Source organism: Melospiza melodia, unplaced genomic scaffold (assembly GCF_035770615.1).
Source record: "Melospiza melodia melodia isolate bMelMel2 unplaced genomic scaffold, bMelMel2.pri scaffold_51, whole genome shotgun sequence".
NCBI classification, from domain to species: domain Eukaryota; kingdom Metazoa; phylum Chordata; class Aves; order Passeriformes; family Passerellidae; genus Melospiza; species Melospiza melodia.
This window is the reverse complement of record NW_026948797.1, coordinates 2292737-2318751: the sequence shown is the minus strand read 5'-3', so window position 1 is coordinate 2318751 and position 26015 is coordinate 2292737. Positions and strand designations below refer to the sequence as shown.

General features: G+C 48.4%; 1 protein-coding gene across 1 annotated transcript in view; it reads right to left on the bottom strand.

Moving 5' to 3' along the window:
- LOC134413763 (zinc finger protein 135-like) overlaps positions 1–19037 on the bottom strand; it is a 197036-nt gene extending 177999 nt beyond the window's left edge. Inside the window, 3 exon segments of the mRNA XM_063147798.1 lie at positions 16436–16860; positions 17029–17066; positions 19020–19037. Coding sequence (XP_063003868.1) covers positions 16436–16860; positions 17029–17066; positions 19020–19037 — 481 coding nt within the window.
- Positions 19038–26015: the final 6978 nt, after the last annotated feature.

Below are 26015 nucleotides of genomic sequence, written 5' to 3'. Positions count from 1 at the left end.
TAGAGGAGAATCTTGGCTTCATGATCAGAAGGCTGGATTTATTAATTTTTGATATATAATACATTATGACTATACTAAAAGGAATAGAGAGAAAAGAGTTGCAGAAGCTGCTAAGCTAAGAATAGAAATGAATCAATAACAACGTTCTGTGTCCAGGTAGAAAGCAAGGACAAACTCTCCCGTGAATGGTCAGCAAATCCGAACACTCACAGAAGACCAACCACAGATGCACCTGTTACATTCCACAGCAGCAGATAATAATTGCTTACATTTTTCTTCTAGGGCCTCAGCTTCCCAGAAGAGGAAAAACTCCTAAAGAAAAGATTTTCCACAAAAGATGTCTGTGACATTACACCCTTTTCACTGTAATAAATTAAAAAGAAAAAATGCTGATGTGAAATGAACAGGAAATTTCTTCACCTGTATAACATACAATACTAACATATCACTGAAACAATCTTACAATCTAAGAAAATGCAAAAAACAATGCAAAGAAAATTCAAGTCCAAGCAGCTGAGTTTCAGGAACAGTCCATGGGCTGAAGACCTTCTTCCTGGACATATCTGAGAGTCCTTTTTGGTCCTGAAACAGACTTGCTGTAAAACAATTTCAAAGAATTTCAAACAATTTGAACAATTTTGGAATGTCCTTTTCTTCTGGCCGTTCAATGCTTCAGTGCTTCAGAGCTGCTACAAGCTATTTCTTTTTTTTTTTTTTTCTTTTTTTCTGATCGAAAAGAGCAGCAGCAGCAGCAGAGCAGAGCAGAGCCAGAGAAAGAAAGGCCCTGGGGGTCCCGGCCCATGACGGACCCCAAAGCTGGCCCACAAAAGGGCAGGCCAGGACTGGTAGCAGAAATCACAACCCCCAGAGACATCAGGAGGCCAGGCAATGGCCCTGGCCCAGAAACTTTGGCCCAACAATCCAGGCCAAACCCACGAAGCAGGCTCTGCATTCCCACAGGCCCGCACCCTGCTGCCAGTACAATGGCAGCACAGGTGGTGAGACGCTTCCTTTCCCCAAAACCACTGAGGCATGCCAGCAGTGAGGGAATAGAAGCAGCCCCAAAAATCCTCATCTCGGATCTGGAAATGTTTGCTCCCCACAGCAAACAAGCCATGGTCTCCTCCAGCTGTGCCCCCTCCCTCTGCCTCCCTCTGCAATGCAAATGCATCAGGCGTGTCTCCCATCTGCCTCCCGGCACCACCCCACCCCCTCTGGGCCGGGGACCAGAGACAGAGCTCTCTGAATGCACCTGCCCCCTCCCACTTGGGCACAAGTGGGGCGGCAGAGATGGCAACCTCCACAGGGCAATCCCCGAAAAAACACCCCCCAACCCGCCAAGAATGCTGATCTTGAAAGCAGGCAGACGAGCTGCTCCCGCCGTCAGCTGGTGAGCACTTCCTGCTCCACAGAAGGGGAGACCAGCTGCCGGGCCCGCTGCTGCAAAGGCAACCGGCCCGGGGCGCTCCGAGCTCGAACAAGCTGCTGGTTCCAGGGCAGCCTCTGACGCAGACATGGAGGACAGAATCTCCGACAGCGGCAGAACTGCTGGGGCAGCCGGTGCAGGCGGTGGGGGAGGCGGAGCCAGGGAGAATCCCTCCTCCGCTGAGCCGGAAGCTGCAGACGCATCTTCGTCGCCTAGCAACAGTGGCTCAGCTGCAGGAAACGGCGGGGATGTGCGGGAACATGCCGCTGCTTTGACCCTTGCCTCTGAAAGCGGCGGCAGGCATGGCGCGGGGTTGGCGCCGTCTTCTGCCGCTGACTCGGAGGTCAGCTGCGGAGATGCAGTTGCCAGCGGAGTGCACACGGACAGCGGCAAAACAGCCAGGAGGGGCAGTGGTGGTAAAACAGCTGGGAGGGGCGGCGGTGGATTGCTGTTGCTCAGCAACATCGGTGCAGGCGGGGAAGCCAGCAGAGGCGGAGGTGGGATCGCCCAGAGAGGCAGCCGCTGTGCTGGTAGGGGCAGGGGGCCCTCGGGGACCAGTACCACCCCAATCTCTGAGCGGGGCAGGGTCTGAGAGGCCAACTGGGGAGACACCGCCCACTCCCATTACCCTGGAGAGAGAGAAGGGGGGGAAGAGACTGCTCCATCTGTGCACTGCTCCATCTGTGCTCCTGACACAGAGTGAAAATATTCTTCTCGTGGCGAAGTTTCACCCCCGCCCCCGCCAGGAAGCAGGGGGGGCTGGGAAGCAGCAACTCATCCCCCAAAAGGTCTTCTCTCGCTGAATTTGGGGAGAACGAAGCTTGCCCAATGCAATTAGCAATCATTGGATAAACAGCTGCTCTCTGCTTCAAAACTGGAAAGAGCTTTCTAAATGCTGGGTAAATGCTAGGGAAGTTGCACCCCTGGCCCCAAATAAATTGGAAAATAGAGTCCATGTACTCCCACACGAAAACATCGAGGGCCTATAGCACATCAGTAAAGAATCCAAAAAGCTTTGCCCATTGAAAGAACTCATAGAGATCTGTTTCTGACAGGAAAAGTCCATCCTCTTCATTCCATTTTTGCCAGAGGGCAATAATTTTCTCCTCTGAAGGAGAAAAAGAAACCTCATTGTCCAAAGGGGATGTTCCCCATATGAACAGCCAGAAACTATGAAAGTCTGGTTCATCAGGAAGGGAAAAGCCAACAGTACCTTTTGAAAAATCCAGCATGCTCTGGCCCGCTCCACGGTTCTGCTGCTCTTTTCAATCATCTTCCTGAAGGGTTTGCAGGTTCGCTTGTGGTCAGCCTTGGCTGTGAACTCTGCCTAAATCAGGATCTTCAGTTCTTCAGCTCCTGGCTTGAATCCACTTCCGTGGTCACTTCTAAAGCAACCATCAAATGCTGCACATACAGGATTTACCCAGTACAGCAATCTGCTCCTCTGGTCTTATCAAATTAATTTTTGTCCTTACACGAGGGGTCCACCAGATGTTACATGGCTTTGCAAGGGTTCCTCAGGGTGAGAGAGATAGAGGAGAATCTTGGCTTCATGACCAGAAGGCTGGATTTATTAATTTATGATATGTAATACATTATGACTATACTAAAAGGAATAGAGAGAAAAGAGTTGCAGAAGCTGCTAAGCTAAGAATAGAAATGAATCAATAACAACATTCTGTGTCCAGGTAGAAAGCAAGGACAAACTCTCCCGTGAGTGGTCAGCAAATCCAAACACTCACAGAAGACCAATCACAGATGCACCTGTTACATTCCACAGCAGCAGATAATAATTGCTTACATTTTTCTTCTAGGGCCTCAGCTTCCCAGAAGAGGAAAAACTCCTAAAGAAAAGATTTTCCACAAAAGATGTCTGTGACAGCCCCCTGGTTCCATTGGGCCCCAGGGTCTCACAAGGGTCTCCTTGGTTCCATAGTTTCACAATGGCCCCTCAGTTCAACAAGGCCCTGCAGAGTCACAGTGGCCTCCATGGTTCCACGAGGACCCAGAGTGTCACACTGGACTCCTTGCTTCCATTCAGGCCCACAGTGTCACAATGGGGCCTTGGTTCTGTGGAGCCTTCAGCACGCAGTGTCACTGTGATCCTCTTAGTTCCACGAGGCCCTGCAGTGTCACAATGGCCCCTTGCTTCCCCAGGGCCCTGCAGTGTCACAGTCATCATAGAATCACAGAATTAACCAGGCTGGAAAAGGCCTTGGAGATCAGCAACTCCAACCTGTGACCCAACACCAGCTTGTCACCCATACCATGGCACTCAGTGCCAGATCCAGTCTTTCCTGAAACACCTCCAGGGACGGAGACGTCACCACCTCCCTGGGCAGCCCCTCCCAGTTCCCAATCACTCTTTCTGTAAAGAATATTTTTCATTTCCAGCATTAATGTCCCCTACTGTAGCTTATGGCTTTGTCCTCTTGTCCTGTCACTGTTCCCTGGGAGAAGAGCCCGACCGCTACCTGGCTGCACCCTCCTGTCAGGGAGTTGCAGAGAGTGATGAGGTCTCCTCTGAGCCTCCTCTTCTCCAGGATAAACAACCCCAGCTCCCTCAGCCACTTCTCACAGGACTTGTGTTCCAGACCCCTCCCCAGCCTTGTTGCCCTTCTCTGGACATGCTCCAGCCCCTCCATGTCCTTCCTAAACTGGGGGCACAGAACTGGACACAGCACTCAAGGTGTGGCCTCACCAGTGCCGAGTGCAGGGGAAGACTCACTGCTGTACTCCTGCTGGCCACATAATTCCTGATCCAGTCCAGGTGCCATTGGCTTTCTTGCCCACCTGGCTCAGCAGGTCCCCAGCTGCTTCCTCCTGTATTGTAGGGGGGCTGTTCTGCTCCCTGTCCCCATCCACCAGCTCAGGAGAACACTTGTCCTGAGGACAACCCGTCCTAATGTTGAAAACTGGGGAAAAGAAGGTGTTAAGCAGCTCCACTTTTCCTTATCTTTAGTTACTCTATTCCTCACTTCATCCAATAAAGAGTAGATGTTCTACTTATCTGTCCTTTTGCTATTATTTTATTTTTAAAAACATTTATTATTATTTTTAACAGAAGTGGTCAGGTTAAGATCTAATTGACCTTTCACCACTCTACTTTTCCTTCTGCACAACCTAACAACATCCTTAAACACTTCCTGAGATGCCCGACCTACTGTCCAATGGTGACGCACTCTCTTTTTTTCTGAGTTCCCACAAAAGCTCATGCCCAGCCAGGACAGTTGTTTTCCTCCTAGGCTCAACTTTGGCACAAACGGACAGACAGCTTCTTCCACCTTAAGATTCCTTTCTTGGGGTATGTCCATCTTTCCTGGACACCTTTGTTTTTAAGTTTTTTTCCCTTAAAAAATCAGTACCTGATTCGGTACTCTCCAAACCTGCATCCTGAATCCAAGGTCTGCCCTGCATAATTCCAGTGGTGAAGTTTTGTTTCTGCCCCTCCTTCTTTCACAGAATATTGGAATCTTGATTATTTCATGGTCACTGTGCCCCGGCAGCCTCCAACCACCACATCTCCCACCAGCCCTTCTCTGTTTGTGACCAGCAGCAGACAGAGCTTTGCTAGGGAGTGGGAGTGTTACCAGAAATTTGGCAAAATAATAAAACTCCATAACCCCAATGTAGCATTAAGAAGCAACATTCTTTATTTGGCCAGAGGCATGGGGGAATAGCTCCTCCCAAAGCTGTACATGCTGAGTACAGGAAAGTTTATATTTATATTCTGTATTTTGCATACAAATTCATTGATTGTCCTGGGCTAAACACACATATGATAATCAATTCCCCAAAGTCATTAATATATTTCCTCTCGCATTTACCCATGCATTCCCCTGTCCTGGGGGTCTCTCTGGTGGTCCCTGGTGCTCATGGACCCCAATGTTCCAGTGGGCCTGGCTGAGCTGGCAGGACACTGAGGCTGGTGAATTTCAGTTCCCCTTCTCACACAATGGGCGTTGTGTGGTTTCCATAGGCCTGGCGTTTTGGAGAATCAGCATTGTGTGTGCTCACCTGGTGTAGACAATTGATCATCTGGTAGCATGAGGTCACAGAGTGGGCTATGACATCACAGAGTGGGTTTTGTGAGGTCACTGAGCAGCTACAGCATCATAGGTTGACTCTATGACAACACAGAGACAGCTGTGACATCACAGGGCAGAGTTCTGACATCACAGGGTAGAGTTCTGACATCACAGAGTTAGCTGTGACATTAGATATCAGCTGTGTGACATTAGAGAAAGGGCTGTGACATCACTTGTTGCCATTGAGGGATACAACTGACACTAATAAAGGCTTCAAGCATCAGCCCTTTGTTGTTCTTCAGTACAACCTTTTATATCCTTCATCTTACACACATTGCATCTGTGTGCCCTCTGTACCATTTTGTGATTGGTCAGTACACCTCAGCACTCCATGTCTCATTACCTTTAATACTGTTCACTTGTCCTGCATGGTTGTAGCCCCTTAGGGATGAGGCTTAGCCATAGCCCCACTCCCAATTACCACAAACTGTGTACCTACAATTAATTCCCCTTTTTTATTTTTTTTCTTTTAAATAAATGCCATGTCTACCATACCTCTACAGGGCCCTTACAGAAGAAATAGCAACCATGGTACAAGTATCCCTTGTGTAGATTCCACTAACTCTGAAATGCATCCGTGTCCTGACTTTGATTTATTCTCCAAAGTTACATTAGCTATCATCAAAAATCCTTTTATCTCCACTTCTAGACTATTGACAATACCAATAGTTGTACAAATTTATAAGGCAACACACAAGAATAAGCTAAAGGCAGTATATTAGGATAGTAACAAAATCAACAGCTACATAATTTTATCAATAACTATACAACTTGAACAACATCAATAACTATACAATTTCATAAAGTAACATACAAGGATAACATAGAGTCTGTATGTTCCTATCACCCTGTCGTGGTTTGAGAGGAAGTGATTTTTTTTTGGGATGCTGTGGTCAAACCAATAGGTGCTCAGATTTGAATATTGGCCCCTGGTGTGGCCACTGGGGACATGGATACGCCTCTGAGAACACAGGGGTTAAAAGCAGAGAACTCCCAGGAAAACTTTCTCTTAGGTTCTGGTGGTGAAAGAGTTCAGACCTCTCCCCTGCCCAGCTGCTGCCAGTTGAGTGGGGGACAGGAGGCCATACGGCCGGGTGAGGTAGGCCTGGGCCTTGGACAGAGATGGGAGGTGAAGATGCCCTGAGGATAGAAGGGTGGAGGAACAGTGGAGAGTCATCGGGCATCCATCTCCCACCCCCAGGAGAGAGAGAGAAAGAGAGAGTGAGCTGGTGTCTGTGCCTGTGCCACCTTGGAATTTGATAGCACGGCCAGCAAGAAGGAGAAGGAGGGGTGCAGCGAGAAGGTGCCTGGCAAGGCAGCCATGGGACTTCTGGACAGGCAGAGACTGAGATTTTTAACTGTTTTTCTTGGATGATGGAAACCTTACAAATGCTGATCCTCCTGGAGTTGGATGAGAAGAGAGATAAGAGATAAGATAAGAGGAAATGGGCCACAAGAGAAGTGAAGAAGAATCTTAGATGAGAAGAGGTCCTTTGCAAAGTCCTTTGGCTGGACTTTTCTTGTATAGCAATGGACAGAACTGTTTTTTGCTGTGACACAGAGACTGCATTTAGGGGGAGGCAATGGCTTGGAGCCAAGTGAGTGCAGTGATGTGATCTGAAGGAGTGTGTGAACAGAGATGACAGGCAAGGAGGGTGGTCGGTGCCCTCAATCTTCAGGGGAAGAGAAGAACTCTGTTCTTGAGACTCCTCGGCCCCAGGGGGTGAAATTTGGAGGGGGACAGGTGTCCAGAAAGTGAGAGACTGTGCTTTTTTTTGAAACTGGACCAAGCACCCTTAAAAGGAAAATCCTAGAAGGAGCTCTGATCCATGCACAGTGGTGAGAGCACTGGACATGGAAGGAAGAGGTCACGATGGCAATGATCTCTGGGCAGTGCCACGTGTGACAGGAAACACAAGAGGTCTCAACTGTGTTTCCAGGGGAAGCCTATGGCACAAGAGGAAATCCTCACTCCTTGATGAACTGAGAATTGATATCTAAAGGGTGATGATGGACTGAGAGTTGGTTATCTGAGGGATGGATGTATTGGAAATTTGGTGGGGGGGGGGCAGAAATGTTTTTGGAAGGTTTTCATTCATTCTGTGTGTTTCTTTTTACATATAGTTGTAGGTTAATAAAGTTTTCTCTTCTCTATTTCTAAGTGGGAGCCTGTTTTGCTCTATTCCTCGTCACATCTCACAGCAGACACCAGAGAAAATGTATTTTCATGGGGGCACTGGCATTGCGCCAGCATCAAACCATGAAAGAGTGTAAGAATTGTGAATGCAAGTGGTTTAGGAGTTATTTGAATGGTTTAGGTTTGACTTAAATACTGAAAATAAGAAATAAGTTGAAAGGGCCAAACAAGCTTGAGTTGTTTAATCATTGCCTTGTCTGTCGATATTCCTTGGTTTGGGTAGAGGCACATTAGAGTTTCTTCGAAAGCCCATTGAGAAGGTATGGGGAAGTGTTATAGTAAGAAAGTAAATTCCCCAAGAAAGAATAAGAAGAAAATTAAAAACATCCCTCCCAATATTCCCTTAAGAAAACTACTTAACAACTGGGACAATGGGGAAATAACAGAAAGATTAAATCAAATAAAATTGGTTCACTATTGTCAAGGATAAACTTACAGAGGGAGTGGCCATGGTACAGTACATGAGACAAGCAGTTGTGTAGCCAATGACATCAATACTTGAGTACTCAAGAGGACCCAGACATATAGCAGATACAGAATGTCACCTGCGGGCTAAAGTACATGTCAGAGGAGGAAAATACAAGAGTCTATAAATTGAAAGAGGGAAAGCAAGCTAGTAAAGTAAAAGAAGAAGAAGAGGCTGGGAAGGCTGACAAAAAACTTGGACCTCCGTGACCACTCACTTCCTCCTACCCTTGCAGTGCCTCAAATCCTTCCTCCAATTCCTATTTCTGTGGACCCAATTCCTCTTCCTCTCCCAGATCTCATTCCTTTACAACCTTCTAACCCAGTTATACCTCCAACACCTTCCCCTCCACCCTCTGCTTACTCTCTTTACCCTTCACTACTGTTCCCTTACCTCAACCATCTCATGCACCCCTTATTCACCAGCAAGTTCCTGCTCTGCCTCCCCCACCACAAATGAGAAGGCAAACAACATCTCAGAATCTCATGCCCAAGAGTGAAGTTACCCAGTCAGCCTCCACAGCTGATGTTGTAACACCCAGTCCAAAGAGGCTAAAGTGGAAAAATTGTTCCCCCTCAGAGAAGTTCCCATGAGTGGGGTGGCCAGTGAGATTGGATTTGTAAACATTCCCTTGACTGCGTCCGAAGTTGGAAACTTTAAGAAAGAATTGTGAAATTTAGTGGAAGAATCAGTAGGGATAGCAAATCAAATTGATCAATTTTTAGGCCCTAATATTTATACATGGGGAAAATTGTACTCTATCTTTAACAACCTATTTCCCCCAGAAGAGACTCGAATAATAGGAACTACAGGAATGAAAATTTGGGAGCAAGAAAACCAACCTGAGCCCCCAGGGTGACCAAAAAATGCCTTCAGTGGAGCCTGACTGGAACCCTAATCAGGAAGAGGGGAGAAGGAATATGAGAGATCACAGGTCTCTGATGACCAGAGGGATAAAAGAATCAGTCTCTAGAGGGAGTAATACCAGGTTAGTGTTTGACAGCACCCAGCAAAAAGACAAGACCCCAGCAACATGGCTTAATAGGCTAAAGCAAAACTTCCAGATTTACTCTAATGTTGACCTGGATAGCCCAGAAGGTCAAGTCCTTCTCAACATACAATTGGTAACTAAATCCTGGCCAGATATCACATGAAAGTTAGAAAGATTAGAGGACTGGCAGGAAAATAGTATAATGAACATCTGAGAGAAGCCATAAGAGTATATCTGAGAAGAGAAGAAAAAAACACAAAAACAAAAGCTAAAATTATGGTAGCCATAGCCAGAGAAAGTGTGGGAGCCAACAAGAATGGGCCAGTAGAACCACTTAGAAGAGACAAAGGTTTTATTGAACCAAAAGGGGCTATGGCTCTACTCAGTGACAAATATTGTTATTACTGTGGAGAGAAAGGACACCTAAAGAGAAATTGTAAGAAACTCCAATTAGATGAAGCCATAGCCTGGGAGCAAGAAACTCTAGAGAACATCTTAAGAAGAGATGAGAAATATGCGGAATAGGGGTGTCAAGGGTTCTATGCTCTGGGGAATTTAATGAACCATCTAGAAGAGCCCTTAGTAAATTTCGAGATTGGTCCCCAGAATGATGAATTTGAATTTTTAGTTGATACCGGAGCAGACAAGTCATGTGTGACTAAAATACCAACAGGAATCACAGTCGGTAAAATGGTCTGCAAAGTATAGTGGCCAAAGGAGAACCATTTGAGTCCCAGATTATAGAAGATGTAGAAATTAGAGGAAATTCAAGAGAGTGTCGAGCTAAGTTCATTTACATCCCCAAGTTAGGTTGTAATTTATTAGGACATGATTTACAAATCAAATTGGGAATTGGAGTAATGCCAAAAGAAGAAAAAATGGTAGTACAAATAATGGTCTTAACTAAAGGAGACATAGATGAAATCAACCCAAATGTGTGGGTGGGGGAGGGGAAAATTGGTTGTTTGTATAGGCCACAAATAAAAGCAGAGATGCAGAAAGACATCTCCCCCATTCGGGTAAGGCAGTATCCCATTGCCCCAGAGGGAAAGAAAGGACTCGCCCCAGTAATTGACCAGCTATTAAAGGAAGAATTTTAGAACCATGCATGTCTCCACATAATACTTCCATACTAGCGGTGAGAAAAGCTAAAGGAAGGTATCGATTAGCACAAGATTCAAGAGAAGTTAATAAAAGAATGGTTACAAGGCACCCAGTAGTACAAAACCCGTACACCCTTTAAAGCCAAGTACCTAAGGAGCATGCATGGTTCTCTGTCATCAATTTAAAGGATGCCTTCTGGGCGTGTCCCCTGGCTGAAGAGTGCTGGAACTGGTTTGCCTTTGAATGGGAGGACATTGAAAAGAAAAGAAAACAGCAACTAAGGTGGACAGGTCTTCCCCAAGGGTTTACAGAATCCCCAATCTCTTTGGCAAGCTCTAGAAGAACTCCTAGAACAGTTTAAAAATGAGAATGGGGTACATATTTTACAATCTGTTGATGATTTACGTGTATCAGGATAAGAACAAGACAAAGTTAGAAGTTCTAGCATATGGTTCCTAAATTTCTTAGGGGAAAAAGGTCTAAAAGTATCACAAAAGAAACTGCAATTTGTGGAACAAGAAGTAACATATCTAGGACATATAATTGGCCAAGGGTATAAAAGGTGAAGCCCCAAGAGAATGTTGGGAATTCTGTCCATCCCTGCCCCAAAGACCAAAAGAGATGTTAGAAAATTACTAGGTTAGTTTGGATATTGCAGATTATGGCTTGATCAGTATACTAAAAGTGTTAAATTTCCATATGACAAATTGATAGACTCAGAGCCTGTAACCTGGACCTCAAATGATGAGGAACAGCTTTCGAATCTGAAAACTAAATTGTCCTCTGCCCCTGTACTACATCTACCAGACCTTAAAAAGAATTTTGACCTATTTGTAAACGTGGAAGAGGGGATAGCTTGTGTAGTCCTTACACCGGATTGGGGAGGATGCAGGAAGCCGGTCTCATCTCTCTCCAAGTTACCAGATCCAGTAGCCAGAGGGTGGCCAGCCTGTGTACAAGTGACAAAGGCAACAGCCACCCCAATAGAAGACACACAGAAACTAACCTGAAAGGGGAAGATCCAGGTTCATACCCCACACGATGTAAAAGCTGTTTTAAGTCACAAGGCTCCTCAGTGGCTAACCGATGCCCAAATACAAAAGTATGAAGTCATCCTAATAAGTACCAAGGGCCTTGAATGTGTTACTTCAAAATGTTTAAATCCAGCCCAGTTCCTCACGGGAGAGCTGTTAACAGACCTGGAGCATGATTGTTTAGAAATTATTGAAATGCAGACTAAAGTGCAAGAAGATTTAGAAAAAGGGCCCCTCCCATATGAGAGAATTTTATTTACAGATGGATCATCACAACTGGTACCCAGTAAACAGGTCTCAGGGTATGCAATCATAGATGGACAGAACATGCAAGTTGAGGAAAAAGGAAAGTTGTCTTTAGGAGGGAGATTCCAAAGTGCACTTCTTGATTTTTCGTTTCAGTCAAGGAAATATTTTTTTACTTTTCATTTCAGCGAAGAGGGGATAGAAGCCTTGCCCAGGTGATCTTGATGCTGAATGTCTCCTTAGGGAGGTCTGGGCAGGGAGAAGAATGAGCCCCTTGCAGGCTGAGCCTGTTTGGCCATGCTGCTCCTCACCCCCAGCCTCACCATGTGTGACATCACACACCTGGGTCTGACATCCCAAAACATTAAAAAAATTCTGCATTTTATGAAATAAACAGGGCCAGGAGACTTCTTCTCCTTTTTAATGCCTTTATTAAAAGTGATCAGCTCAGTATTGGGCGGCTCGGCGGGTCTGCAGCACCCCGTCGTCTCCCAGGGCGACTCAGAGGAGGAGGATATGCGCAGCTCTGTCCACCAGGGGCAGAGCTGGGGATCAGATCCTCGTGGGAGCCTTTAGGGCCTGCTGATCCCCCTCAGATGGTGCTTCGGTCCGGGTCTCACTCCCTCCCAGACCTGGCCCAGGGGATCCCGCATCTCTGCAGGCCTAGCGCTCTGCTCCTCACATCCAGACATCACTCCAGTCTCTCAATTCTTATTTGGCTCGTTGTTTTTGGGGTCTTCTCAGTATAGTGGGGGATCCATGCTGCATTGTGGTCTTGGAGTCACTTTGCATAACCCCCCCCCACCTTCTCAGGTGTCTTCACTATGAGAAAGGTACAACTTAGCCTCGGGCAAGGCTCTGCTGATACAAAAGGAGCGATTAGCCTCAACGACCCGTGATTACAATAACAAAACACACAGAAGGTGGGCAGAGCCAGTGATCTGGCTGCCTTTTTGAAACATTTTCTCATAAAAAAAAAAACATTAACCGAAGTTTTGTTCATAACATTTTACTTGAAAATTAGAATATAATAATTAGTAAAATTATAGTAATATTTTTCTTATTATATTCTTATTCAAAATTCTTATTACCCAATTTCTAAAGTGATATGAAAAATCAATGCGTTTTTAGCAACCAAAAAAATTATTCCTCATTCGTTCTAAGTCACAAAATTCCCTTCGTTAATTGTCAGCTATCAGCTATTGATTTCTCCTTTTTTATTCAAATAATTTAGCACTCTTGTCATCTTTTGTCCTATTTTCTCACACAGACTCAAGGGAGGAACTTTGGGGTCTCTGGAGACATTTCTGGGGCACATTTGGGGCAGTTCTGGGTCAGGGAGGTAATTCAGAGAGAACTTGAGGGTGTGGAGGACACTTGGGGGAGCCAGGTGGGCACTTGGAGGGGTACTCAGGGATTCTGAGGGACAGTTCGGGGTCCAGGGATAGCACTTCAGGGTCCAGGGGGGCCCCTGGAGGTCAGGGAGGGGAATTTGGGGCCCTACGGGGTCCAGGCGGGCCTTTGGGGGACTCGAATGGGGCTCTCTGGGGCGCGGGGGGTGAAGGGAGTTGAAGGCGCGGGTATCATACAGTTTGATGGCGCCGTGGAGCATCACGGGAGTTCTGGGCGCAGCTGCAATGGCTCTCGGTGGGGCGCGGGGCATGACGGGAGATAAAGTCTCAGCTGGAATAGCGCTGTACAGGCGCCGCAGAGGATGATAGGAGCTGTGGTCCCACAGGTGTTTTGGAACATGATGTTTGGGGGTCCAGGAAGGCACTTGGGGGACACTTTTGCGTCCGAGACGCAAGTTGAAGTCCTCGGGGGAACTTAAATTGTTCGGGAGCCCTTGGGGGGAGCTCAGAAAGCTCTAACCAGGCTCTTTAGGTCGCGGGTCACAGCAGGAGTTTCAGGCGCAGGACTGTGTTCTGAGGGGCTCTGGGGCCACGGGGGATGAGAGGAGATGAATACCCAGAAGTAGCACTACCGGGCATCTGTGGGGTTGGGAGCAATCAGGGGGTCCGGGGAAACTTTGTGGGGTCCAGAATGGGTGCTGAGGGGGCACTGAGGGATCCTGGAGGGTCTGGGGGACACTTATGGGACAGATGGGGGCGGATGGCGCAGGTTCTGTGGAGCGCAGGGCATGACGAGCATTTTAGTTGCTGCTCCAGTGGGGCTATATCTGGCCGCGGGGCATGATGGGAGATGTAGGCAAATAAAAATATGGTGCCAATCTAGGCACCGCCCGTAGTCCCGTAGCCCTGGTGCTGATTGACTGCAAACGGTGATGCCGTGGAGGCGGGAACAGCAAAATCAGCCTCCAGCAGTCCTTCCCACTACAGCCCAGTTCATTCCCAGTACAGACCAATATAACCTCAGTAAAGCCCAGTTCATCCCAAGTAGAATCCAGTACAACCCCAATCCCCCTCCAGTTCTTCCCAGTACAGCCCAGTCCATCCCAATACACCTGAGTACATTCCGAGTTGTTCCCAGTTTCTCCCAATGTCATCCACAGGATGCCCCAGTGTCCCCAATCTTCTCTGCAATAACCCCAGTGTCCCCAGTATGTCCCAGTCCCCCCCACTGTCACTCCCAGTGTGTCCCAGTGTCTCCCAAAGCATTCCCAGTATTCCCAGTATGTCCCAGTCCTCCCCAGTGTTTCCAAGGACAGTTTCATTTCTCTCAGTGGCCGTGGCAGCCAAACCCAGCAGTGGGGTCAGGGCAGTGCCCATGGCCACAGCCCCTTGCAGGGCCCAGTCCAGCTTGGGCTGATAATCCACCCTCACAGCTGGCCCAGGGCAGCTCTGCAGTGCCTTTGGTGGTACCTGGGGCTGGCACACACCTGAGCAGTTTGTCTGTTTGCAGTGGGGAAACTCAGAAGTTTCAGATTGCTTCGAAAAATCCCAAAAAAGGGAAAACCCCTCTGAGGCTGGGTGCAGCCAGCTCTGCAAGCACAGCAGGGCCCAGGGCAATGAGGACAGACAGGATGGGGCTGGGCAATGTGGAGCAAGGTTGTCCACACTGGGTCAGAGCTCCAGGCACAGCTTCTGCGAGCGGGCCAGAGCTGCTGAGGAGAGATCCTGGGTCAATATCAATCACAGAATTTTGCAACAACATCTGCTCTAAAGAGAAATAACATAAAGTCTTGGTCCACTCTGCCTGCAGACGGGGAATGCTGATAGTTGGCAGATCTGTACAGGTGTCCTCATCCTGTGTGCATTGGATGTTATCCCATCCAAGCAGGCAGTTTAACACAAGCAGGTATTTCACTGAGCTTAATTAACAACAGAAATAAAAACTTCAGAACAAAGTTACTTTTAAAAATGGTCTCAGCCCATATTTGATCCCAGTCCAGTCGATCCCAGTATGTGTGGTCCTGATCCATATGGTCCCACTCCCTAGGATCCTATTCCAGAGGATCCCAGTCCATATAATCTCAGTCCAGGTGATCTCAGTCTGTGTGGTCCCAGTCCATTCAGTCCCAGTCCATATTTGATTCTACTCCAGGCTATCCTGTTCTGGAGGGTTCTGATCCAGAAGGTCCCAGTCCGCGTGATCCGAGTCCAGGTGATCCCAGTCCATATTTGATCCCAGTCCAGTTGATCCCAGTCTGTGTGGTCCTGATCCATATGGCCCCACTCTGTGCAGTCCCAGTCCATAGGATCCCAGTCCATATTTGATCCCAGTCCATATTTGATCCCAGCCCATATTTGATCCCTGTCTGTGTGGTCCTGCACACAATCCCAGGGTCTGGAATTCCAGTCCCCAGCCAGGAAAAAATGTTCCTACCCTCGAACTTCCTTCCTCTCATGTTAAAAAATTAGAATGAAATTATAAATAAATAAATAGAAATTAAAATAAATACTTATGCTGAGAATGAAATATAAGAATTTCAGCTCTTACCTACAATACTCCCATAATGACTCAAGCCAAAAAAAAAAACAAACTATTACTATAATATTACCAATAAATATAAATAAATTATAAACCAAGAAATAACTTTTGAAAGTTTTAACTCAATGACTAATATACTTGAGATAAAAAATAACTAAAAAAACTAGCATACAATCTAACACACCTTAGTAAAACAATTCATATTACAAAGGTACTAAACACAAAACACCACTATAATTTCTCAGACATTTTAACCAAACAATTAAACTTTATTAACATCCTTAAGTACTCTAAAACAATTAAAATTAGTTTTAAAAGATTTATTGGGCATGCGTGGTTTTATTTGGATATTGGTTTTTGAATTGTTAGTGGCTAGATGATTTTAAAAATGGGACTTTTATAGGAATTTAATCAACTGAGAAGGGAGCACTCAGCAAACAGAACTGACTGAAAATGAATGGGACAGAAATCAGTAACTCTGAAAGTTTTATTTGCTATCAAATACATCCCACACACCCAGCCACCCAACACAATCCCCATCCCATTGCTCCATGTTGGGATCCCACTTCTACCAAACTCCTTCAAACCCCATCTCACCCCGGTTTCTGTGGAGTGGAGTGAGTTTGGCCTGGGATTGAGTTTTTTTTGAGGAGAAAACAAGCAATCTGAGAGGGGATTGAGCCTTTTTGGGTTAAAATTCAGTTATTTTCAGTGGGATTTGAGTGGTTTGGAAGCGACAGATTGACACTCTTATCTTCTAGATTGGAAAAACATGGAGAAGAGAAGAAAAATTAAAGCCAAACCAAAAGGAGAAGCAGCCAGGTGTGTTCCCAACATGGATCACAGGAAATGTGAGTTACCAGGGCTTTGCCCAAAGTGCCTCCTCCAGTGAAGGATGGAGCTGGAGCAGCGCACAAAGCTCTTCCCGCACTCGGGGCACTTGCAGGGTTTCCCTTAGTGGTGCCCCCGGTGGTGATGGGTCAAGTGAAAGCTGCTGGAGAAGCTCTTCCCACACTGGGGACACTCGTAGGGCCTCTCCCCAGTGTGAATGCGCCGGTGGGTGATGAGGTGGGATTTGTGCCTGAATCCCTTCCCACAGCCGGGGCAGTGGAAGGGCCTCTCCTCTGTGTGAATCCGATAGTGCTGGAGGAGATGGGAGCTGGTCAGAAACGTCTTCCTGCATTTATCACACTTGTAGGGCCTCTCCCATGTGTGGATCTTTTGGTGGCAGATCAGACTGCAACGGTGGCTGAAGCTCTTCCCACATTCGCCACACTCGTAGGGCTGTTCCCCAGTGTGGGTCCTCTGGTGGCGGATCAGGTGGGAGCTCTGGCTGAAGCTCTTCCCACATTCCTCACACTCGTGGGGCCTCTCCCCAGTGTGGATGTGTTGGTGCCTGACAAGATGGGAGTTCTGCCTGAAGCCCTGCCCGCAGTCAAGGCGGCGGAAGGGCCTCTCATCTGTGTGCTTGCGCTGGTGAAGGAGGAGTTCAGAGCTGGTCTGAAACCTCTTCCTGCATTGATCACACTCGTAGGGCTGTTCCCCAGTGGGGGTCCTTTGGTGCTTGATCAGACCAGAGCTCTACCTGAAGCTCTTCCCACACTCCACACACGTGTGGGGCTTCTCCCCATCATGGAGCTGCTCATGGAGCACCAGCTCCAAACTCTGGCTCCATCTCTGGCTGCCTTCCCGGCCCAGGCTGGCTCTTTCCCCCTCAGATCCCGGCCAGCTGCGTTTGCAGCCCCTCCTTGTGCGGCATCTCCAGGGCTTTTCCTCCCTGTTTGCTTCCTGCGCTGTGGAGCCGCTCAAAACGGCCTCTTCCACCAGGTTCTGCTGCGGGCATTTGTCCTCCCTGCTCTCCATGCTCAGCTCCTGCTCTGGGGGAGGAAGAACAAGGACAGGATGGGATTTCCCTCCGTGCCACAGGCAAGGGCAAGGAGATCCCCCAGGGCTGTGCTGCAGCCGGGGCCTTGCTGGGCTGGGAGAGGGGAAAGGGACACTGACTTCCTCCTCACATGCCTCAGTGTCCTGGGGAATCTTCTTCTTCCTCACAGCCTTCCTCGCAATGGGAAATTGTGGACTGGGGAAAACAAGGGATGAGCACGTTTGTAGGAGCGTTGGGGGGTAGGACAGTCAGGACAGATGGAGATGAGAGATCTCTGAAGCCAGGTCATGGAACTAGAACTTGAGGTTTATTGCAAAGGGCCTGGGTTCAGGGCTCTGCTTGGAGCTGACAGCCACAGCTCAGAGCAGGACCAAGAGAAGAGAGGGGTAGAGAGGACGAGAGGGTAAGAGAGTAAGAGGGGAAGAGCGTAAGAGAGTGAGGTTCCTGTTGCAATACAATAAATCTTCTTCTGAGTTGAATATTCTATTTCTCACTAACCAATCTAGTACAAGATACAAATCCTAGAGCTTTTACATACAGCCTATAAAAATCATGACATCACCATACTGTGTTACAATTTAAACCCTAAAAACTACTCTTTGGACACCTTCTGCTGAGCTAGTAGGGTCTGCTCTGACCCCTGGACCTGTCTGCAAGCAGAGGGAATTGTATCATCAAAAGGGGATTACCTTCAGTTAGGCCACACCATTGTTTTCCAGTTGTTCAGTAACTAAGGTATCTAAAAGCTTACTTTCATCTCAATCTTGCTTATAGTTTCTATATTCTCAAAATCTTTTGCCAGACAATCATATTTATAAGGCTTTCCTGTTTCATCTTCCCCAAGACACAATGAGTTTAAAGGTCCCTCTGCCCGAGTCCATCTCTACAAGTCACCGGAGAGGTGGGCTGCATAAAACCTCCCAAACACCAGGATTCAGCCCTGAAAAAGCCTCCCAGGAGTTCCCCGTCCCTGGTCCCTACCCTTTGGCATTCAGAGGTACCCCCCTGTCCCAGCTGCTGGGGTCACGCTGGGATTGGGGGTCCCCCTTCTCCTCGGTGCCCGCCCAGCCCAGGCTGCTGGCAGTCCCAGCAATCCCAAAAGCTCCCCCCTCTTGGCTCTCCCCATTTCGGGATGCTGGGGCTGTTTGGGCTCCGGGGCTCCCTTCTCCCCTCATTCTCTGCTCTGGGCTGCAGCGGCTCCAAGAAGTCCCCCCTGCCCCTCTCCAGGCTCTTGAGGCTCCCACCCATGGTGGCGCTCCCCCCTCTCTGGGCTCCCCACTTTGGGCTCCTGGAGCACACAGGGCTCTGCTCCTCCAGGCTGCCTGTGCAGGCAGCCACCACTGGCACCCCCCAAAGTCCCCCCGAGGGGCCTTTTCCGCTCAGCCTTGGACTGCTTCATTCTCCAAACATCCCCCCAAAAACCCAACCCAGGGACCCCCTGGGATATCTGGGCCGAACTCCCCATCCCCCCTCTCCTGCGTGATGGGGGGGCGATGATCCCACAGGTGGGGGCTGCGAATTCAGGCCGGGTTCGGAGCGACCGCGTGGTTCCCTCAGCTCAGCCTTCATCCGCCTTTGTCCCTCCTCTTCCTCCCGCTCCTCCTCTTCCATCCCCCCTCCCGCTCCTCTGTTTTTTCTCCACCTCCTTCTCCTCTTCTATCCCCCCTCCCGCTCCTCTGTTTTTTCTCCACCTCCTTCTCCTCTTCCATCCCCCCTCCCGCTCCTCTGTTTTTTCTCCACCTCCTTCTCCTCTTCCATCCCTCCCCTTCCATCCTCCTCCTCCTCCTCCCTCCTAACCCCACCTCCTCCTCCTCCTTCATCCCTGCCCTTCCCTCCCGCCTCCTTCTCCCCCAGCAGCAGCCACACCCTCGGTGCCCCATTCCCGCAGCCCTCGCAGCCCACGGCAGGAGCGGGGATGGAGCCAGGACAGGTCGGGATGGGCAGCACGGGGCTCTTGGCTGCTCCCAGCCACTGCAGGTGGGGAGAACCTGGCCCAGGCCAAAGGGGAGGCAAACTGGGCAAACTGGGGGCTGCACATCCCAACTGGGCCTTGCTGGGGACCCTGCCTGGCCGCTGCCAGCCCTTGGGGCTCCTCTTAGGAGATCCGGGAGGGGGAAATGCAGAGAGGGCTGGGGGATCCCAGGAGTGACGTCCCTGGGAGGGACTGGGCTGTACTGGGGTAACTGGAACCTTACTGGGACCACTGGGAGTGATTGGGAAGGGCTGAGGATTGGGACATGCTGAGGGCAAGTGGGATATACTGGGAATGCCTTTGACCTTACTGGGGTGACTGGAAACAACTGGGAGCATGCTGGAGGCTAATGGGAGTGAGTAGGAGTGACTGGGACGATACTGGAGGCAACTGGAATCACACTGGGTGGAAGAGGGATTACTGGAATCATGCTGGAGACAACTGGAAATCACCAGGAAAGACTAGGACCATTCTGAGGGAACCAGAACCTTTCTGGGCACACTGGGAGATACTGGGAGTGTCCGTGACCATACTGGGGGGACTGGGACCACACAGGCAGCAACTGGGAGTGAGTGGGACCATGCTGAGAGGGGCTGGGGCTATTCTAGGGACAACTGGGATCATATTGGCAGGAACTGGGAACAACTGGAACAATTCTGGCAGCAACTGGGATCATACTGGGATCACAGTGGGAGCAGCTGAGTCCATGCTGGCATTGACTGGGATCACACTGAGGGTGACTGGATTCATACTGGGATTCACTGGGAGTGGCTGTGAGCAACTGGAATCATGCTGAAAGCAACTGGGAGGAAGTGGGAGTGACTGGGAACATGCTGGAGGTAACAGGAAGAGGCTGGGAGTCACAGGGATCATACTGGAGGCTACTGGGGTCCTGCTGGCATTGACAGGGAGCAACTGGGATCACACTGGGGGTCACTGGGATCATACTGGGAGTGACTGGAATCATACTGGGATTATAGTGAGTGTCAGTAGACCCTGACTGGGTGTTACTGGAAGCTACCAGGCCTGTGCTGGGAGACAACTGCGCACATACTGGGAGTAATTGGGAATGACAGGATGCATGCTAGTGAAAACTGGGATGTCCTGGCAGTGACTGGCATAAAACTGGGGGCAGCTGAACCCCACTGAGGTAACTGGGAGTGCCTGGCAATGACTACGAGAATGTTCAGGGCAACTGAATGAGACAGAGTAGAGATCCATTCTGAATTAGGTGAAGTGTCTAGGAGAGGTGAAAAGTCTGTGAAGCCAAAGCTGAAGGAAAAGCCGCATTCCAGAGACAACAAGGAGACAGAGAAAGAAAAACAGAAATGACCACAAGGCCAATTTGCCCCCGACCTAAGAATTCCTTTGATAAAGAAGAACTGGTGATAAATGTCACGCGGAATGAATCCGTATGAACTTATTGTGAAACTGTATGCATATGCATTTGAAAGGGGGATAAAAGGAGACCTGAGGTCTTCAGGGGTATGCATGCCTTTTGGGAAGGCTTGCGTCCGGCACGCGTCCTAATAAAAGCATACCGGGCTTTACAACTTTTATAAAGTTGTGAGGTTTCTTCTTTTCTCCGCAAAACATTCTTGGTGAGCCAGCCAGGAGAGAGAGATACCTTCCGTCTCCCTCTCTGTCCCCACAGGGGCAGGGGGGGAACCAACGTACTCCTAGGCGCACCCAAGGATTTTCCTGGAAGAGGCTCCACTCGTCTCGACTTGCCTCCTGCTGGGACAGACAAGGACCTGCTGGCCTGTGGAGGAAGATATGGTATGTACTGAGGGGCCCCCGCGGTGGGGGGAAAGGAGAGCAAGGGAGTAAAACACCCAGAGACATCTGGGTTCAGCTGATAGAGCAGCTGTATTAGAGACGGGGTTCATCGTTCTGATAGAGCGGAACCGCTAGTGGCTCTGGGGGTGAGCTGGGTGAACCCGTGTATGCGTGTATTTGGGTTCATTGTTCTGATAGGGCAGAGCTGAACCCGTGTGTGTTTTCTTTGTTTGTGTGTGTGAGCGGTGTCCGGACACTGTGTTGCTGTATGTTGCATTGTGTGATCAGCGCGCTGTATTTGTAATCGTGCAAGTGTATAAAGTGTATGGTATATAAAAGCGAGTAGATCCATAGCGTTTTATTGTGCAGTGGGGGGAGTTCCTACCCGCCACTGGAGAGGCTGAGTAAGCACCGGCTGGGGTAGGCTGTGGGGGCGGGGAGCGCCCGACAGATAAAATAGAGTAAACAGTGGAAAAGCGTGGGTGAGGATGTTTATTGAGTAAAGGTGGTAAATTGTGGTGTAGGTTGTGCATGCTTTCACCGTGGCTAGACGAACCCGAGGGGTTCCTCTGCCTCAGTGGTTTGGACTCGACCCTTGGGAATTTGTGAATCCTGTGGATTATTGGATAGATAGGGGAGACAAACGAGTTCATTTAGAGGGGCTCTACCAGACTTCAGCTGGCACTCTTGTAAGTCTGGACTGGGAACAGCTTGCCGTAAAGGATTTAGAGCTCCCTGTAATAAATGGAATAGCTTGCCTTTGCAGGAAATTTTGAGTAGCCTTTGGTGCATCAAGAGGCTGGCATGCTGCATGGGTATTATTACAGTGCACAGTTTGTGGGAAACGCTGGTATTGCTGTTCTAACAAGCGACAGGGCACGTGCCCCAAGTGTAGATTAGAGGTTTCTGATCAAGCTGATTCAGAGTCTAAGATCTTAAAACTTGTGTGTGGGAAATCACATCTGATACCTGCCACTTGGAGTGTGTGGGAGGAGGACGGGAAGCTACTGTGAAGTCCTGTGAAAAGAGGTTTGGGTGGAAGCGAGATAGGGCAAGAAGGAAATAATGGGAACTAACCAGAGCAAGGAAGTTCCACGGGCCAGCCCCTTAGGGTGCATCTTGGCCCACTGGAAGGAAGTCACTAGCCGGGGGGGTTCTGAGAATAAAAAGGATCTAATCCAGTATTGCACACGCTGGTGGCCCTTATACAGGTTAGAGGATGGAGCAAGGTGGCCACCCACTGGAACCTTAGACTATAATACTTTACTGCAGTTAATGTTGTTTTTAAGACGGGAAGGTAAATGGGATGAGGTCTTGTATGCTGATATGTTTTTTGTTTTAAGAAATCACCAAGAGTGCCAAAAGGACTGTGGGATTAAATCACCCTCCGACCCACTAGTCTTGGCCCTTGAAAAAGATAACAAGGCAAAGAGAGGGCAAATCAAACGCTGTTGTTCAGCATGCAGTATAGGACAACGGTGTATGAGATCAGATAAGGTCTATCATTCTGAGGAGCAAGAACGGGACACATTTGAGTGGGTGAAAGCTCCTCCAGCTCCTCCCCGAGGGGGGAGGTTAGGGAGATTGAGGCTGAAATTGAGGATGTGGAGGAAGGGAACTTCCCCAAAAAGGAGGAGGACTCAGGTGGGGAAGGCACATCTACTAGAACCCACTCCACCTGTGGGAGTCCAGTTGCATCTAGAACTAGGAGGCAAGTAGTGCTACAGGCCCCTCTGCGACAGGCAGTGGAACCAGAAGGGGCCAAATTAATGATTAAAGTGCCATTTACCACCCTTGATTTAGAAGCATGGGAAAGGATCACGAAGAATTATCGTGTTGACCTGATACTCACTGCCAAACGCCTACAATATGTTACCAAACAACACAATCCAGACTGGGCTGACATCCAGCTACTGCTAGATGCTTTCACTGAAACAGAGAAACAGCTGATCTTAAAGACAGCAGGGAATTTGGCAGAGGATTACTGTAAGACCACACAGCTGGATGTAAAAGAACATTTTCCCCTCCAAGACCCAGAATGGGATCCTAATGTGTTGGCAGAGGTAAAGAAATTAGCAGAGTATCAAGAGTGGATAGCAACAGGGGTAGAAAGAGCTATTCCAAAAACCATAAACTGGTCTGCCTTATATTCCCTTAAGCAGGGGCCTTCTGAGACTCCATCTGAATGTCTAGAGTGTTTAAGGGATACTATGTGTCGTCATACATCATTAGATCTGGAGTCTGAGATAGGGACAAATCAACTAGTTAATTCATTTTTGGGGCAGTCTGCTGGAGATATCAGGCGTAAACTTCAGAAAATTCGGGGACCAGATGGGAGAAATCTCGAAGCCTTGTTAGAGGAAGCCTGGAGAGTATTTAGTAACCGGGAGGAAGGATATAAACAAGGAATGAAAAGGTTGGTGGCAGTGGTACAGGAGGAAAGGCAGAGGAAATACAACCAGGGACCGCCGAGACAAGGACCACCTCAGCTGGGCAGGAACCAGTGTGCAATCTGCAAAAGAATTGGTCACTGGAAAGGCCAATGCCCAGAACAAAGAAGGAGTGACCAACAGATGGCTGCACACGTACAAAACAACTGAGGAGGACCGGGGGATTCTGCCCCAGCAGATCCACTGGTTATAACAATGAGGCTGGGGGAAGAAGGGAAAAGGGTGGAATTCTTGGTTGACACAGGAGTTATATATTCAGTCTTAAATAAAGCTTTAGTACCTGTGGAAAATGATTATGTTGTAGTGCAGGGGGCAACTGGCCAGTTTGAAAGGGCACATTTTTGTAAACCTTTGAGGTATAAATTGGGAAAACAATGGGGTATTCATAAATTCTTGTACATGCCTAATTCACCAAGGGCACTTCTAGGGAGAGATTTATTGGAACAATTACAAGCAACCATTACATTCAAAAATGGGGAAATTACTCTGGAGGTGAATGATCAAAAGTACATAGAGGTATTAAGTTTAACTCTGACAGCTATTGACATTAAGGAAGAAATTGATGAAGAAATACTAGGTCAGGTATTTCCTGGGGTGTGGGCCTCTGGTGTGCCAGGGAGGGCGAAAAATGCCTCCCCCCATAGTAATCAAACTCAAGGAGGGAACGCAACCAGTAAGAATCAAGCAGTACCCCCTAAAGAAAGAGGATAGGGAAGAAATCAGCCCAATAATCGAAAATTTTCTGCGGTTAGGATTACTGAAAGAATGTCAATCTGATTTCAATACTCCCATTTTACCTGTTCGGAAATCTGATGGGTCATACCGGATAGTACAGGATTTGAGGGCTGTCAATAAAATAACAGAAGATCTGTATCCAGTGGTAGCCAATCCATACACTTTATTAACTTGCCTAACACCTGAGCTAACCTGGTTTACTGTTTTAGATTTAAAGGATGCATTCTTTTGCCTCCCCATCCATGAAGCCAGCCAAAAAATCTTTGCATTCAAATGGGAAAGCCCTAAAAGTGGGCGCAAAACCCAGCTCACATGGACCATACTACCCCAAGGCTGGAAAAATTCCCCTACTTTGTTCAGGGAGCAACTTGCAAAGGATCTGGAGTCCCGGGAAGCTCCACAGGAAGGAGGGAGGCTTTTGCAGTATGTGGATGACCTTCTAGTGGCCACTCGGACGAGGGAAGCATGTGTGGCCTGGACGGTAAGCCTTTTGAATTTCCTAGGTGTGGAGAGCATTATCAATAATTGGTTAGCTGAGAAAGGCCACACTGATATAATGCCACTGGTTAAGCTGAAGGAGAAAAGTCAGCAGTCAGCAAGCTGAAAGGAAGAGTCAGCAGCGACCTTGCTGCAACATGAGGATAGGGAGTTGAGATTAGTCCTGAATATATCCTGAGAATATGTAGAAAGTATCAAAAGTAGAACCATAGGAATGTAGAAGTAGGCGTAGGTGCTGATATGTAAGCTGACCAATCCTGAGCTCAACTTTTGCAATATGTATGAAGCTCATTATTAACTGTATTTAACCTGCCATACTGATCAATAAAATTGAGCCTGTGATGATCAAACTGATGTCCTGGTTCCCTTCCGTCGACAAATGGTGGAGAATGCGGGCATAACCGAATCTCTGCCCTTTTTCTCGGATTAAAAGAAAAAGGGATTACGCCACGGTCTGGAAGTTGGCTTTGGGTCCCAGCAGCCGGGACGGTGCCGGAATTTGAAGCACCCTTGGTGTTCACAACTGTGACTTAAGCCAATACGTGTCCGCCGGAGCCTGGAGAGCTGCAATAGCGCGCGCTGATTAATAGGTATGGATAGGCAAGCGGCATATGATTTATTTACCGCCTATTTAGAGCGGCGTGGGATAAAAAGGATAGATTTAAAAAAGGAGTTACCAGGGTTATTAGCTTATGGCCATGCTAAGGGTATCTTTTCTAATCCTCATACAGTTCATGAGTTATCAGAGTGGAGAAAGTTTGTGGAAATATTGTGGGATACAGTACTAGATGATGATAAGTCAGCAAAGAAATTCGGGAAGTTATGGCGGGTGGTGTATAACACGTTACTTCAGCAGGTCTCTGAGAGAAAGGCAGCAGAAAGGGCAACAGAAGCTCATAAGAGGAATATAGGGTATGGTCGTGAAGATGATCCCCTGGCACCTTCTGTAACTAAGGTACTTATGCCTAAGAGTCCCCAGCAAAGTGGTGTGGAGGATTTCTCTATAGGCGCAGTGGAACCGTCTGCACCTTTCCTGTCAGAGGGGGAGGGCGAGTCGGATGGTGGGGGTAAGAGCAAACCAGCTTTGCCTCCGCCACCAGCTTCAGGCGGGTCGGATGGTGGGGGTGGGAGCAAGCCAGCTTCGCCTCTGCCGCCAGCCTTGCCTCCGCCGCTACCCCTCAATGAGCTGGCTCAGGTTACAGCTTCGGTGGGGGAAGGGCCCATTTCCCTGCCAGAGCCGGCTCCAGCGGGGG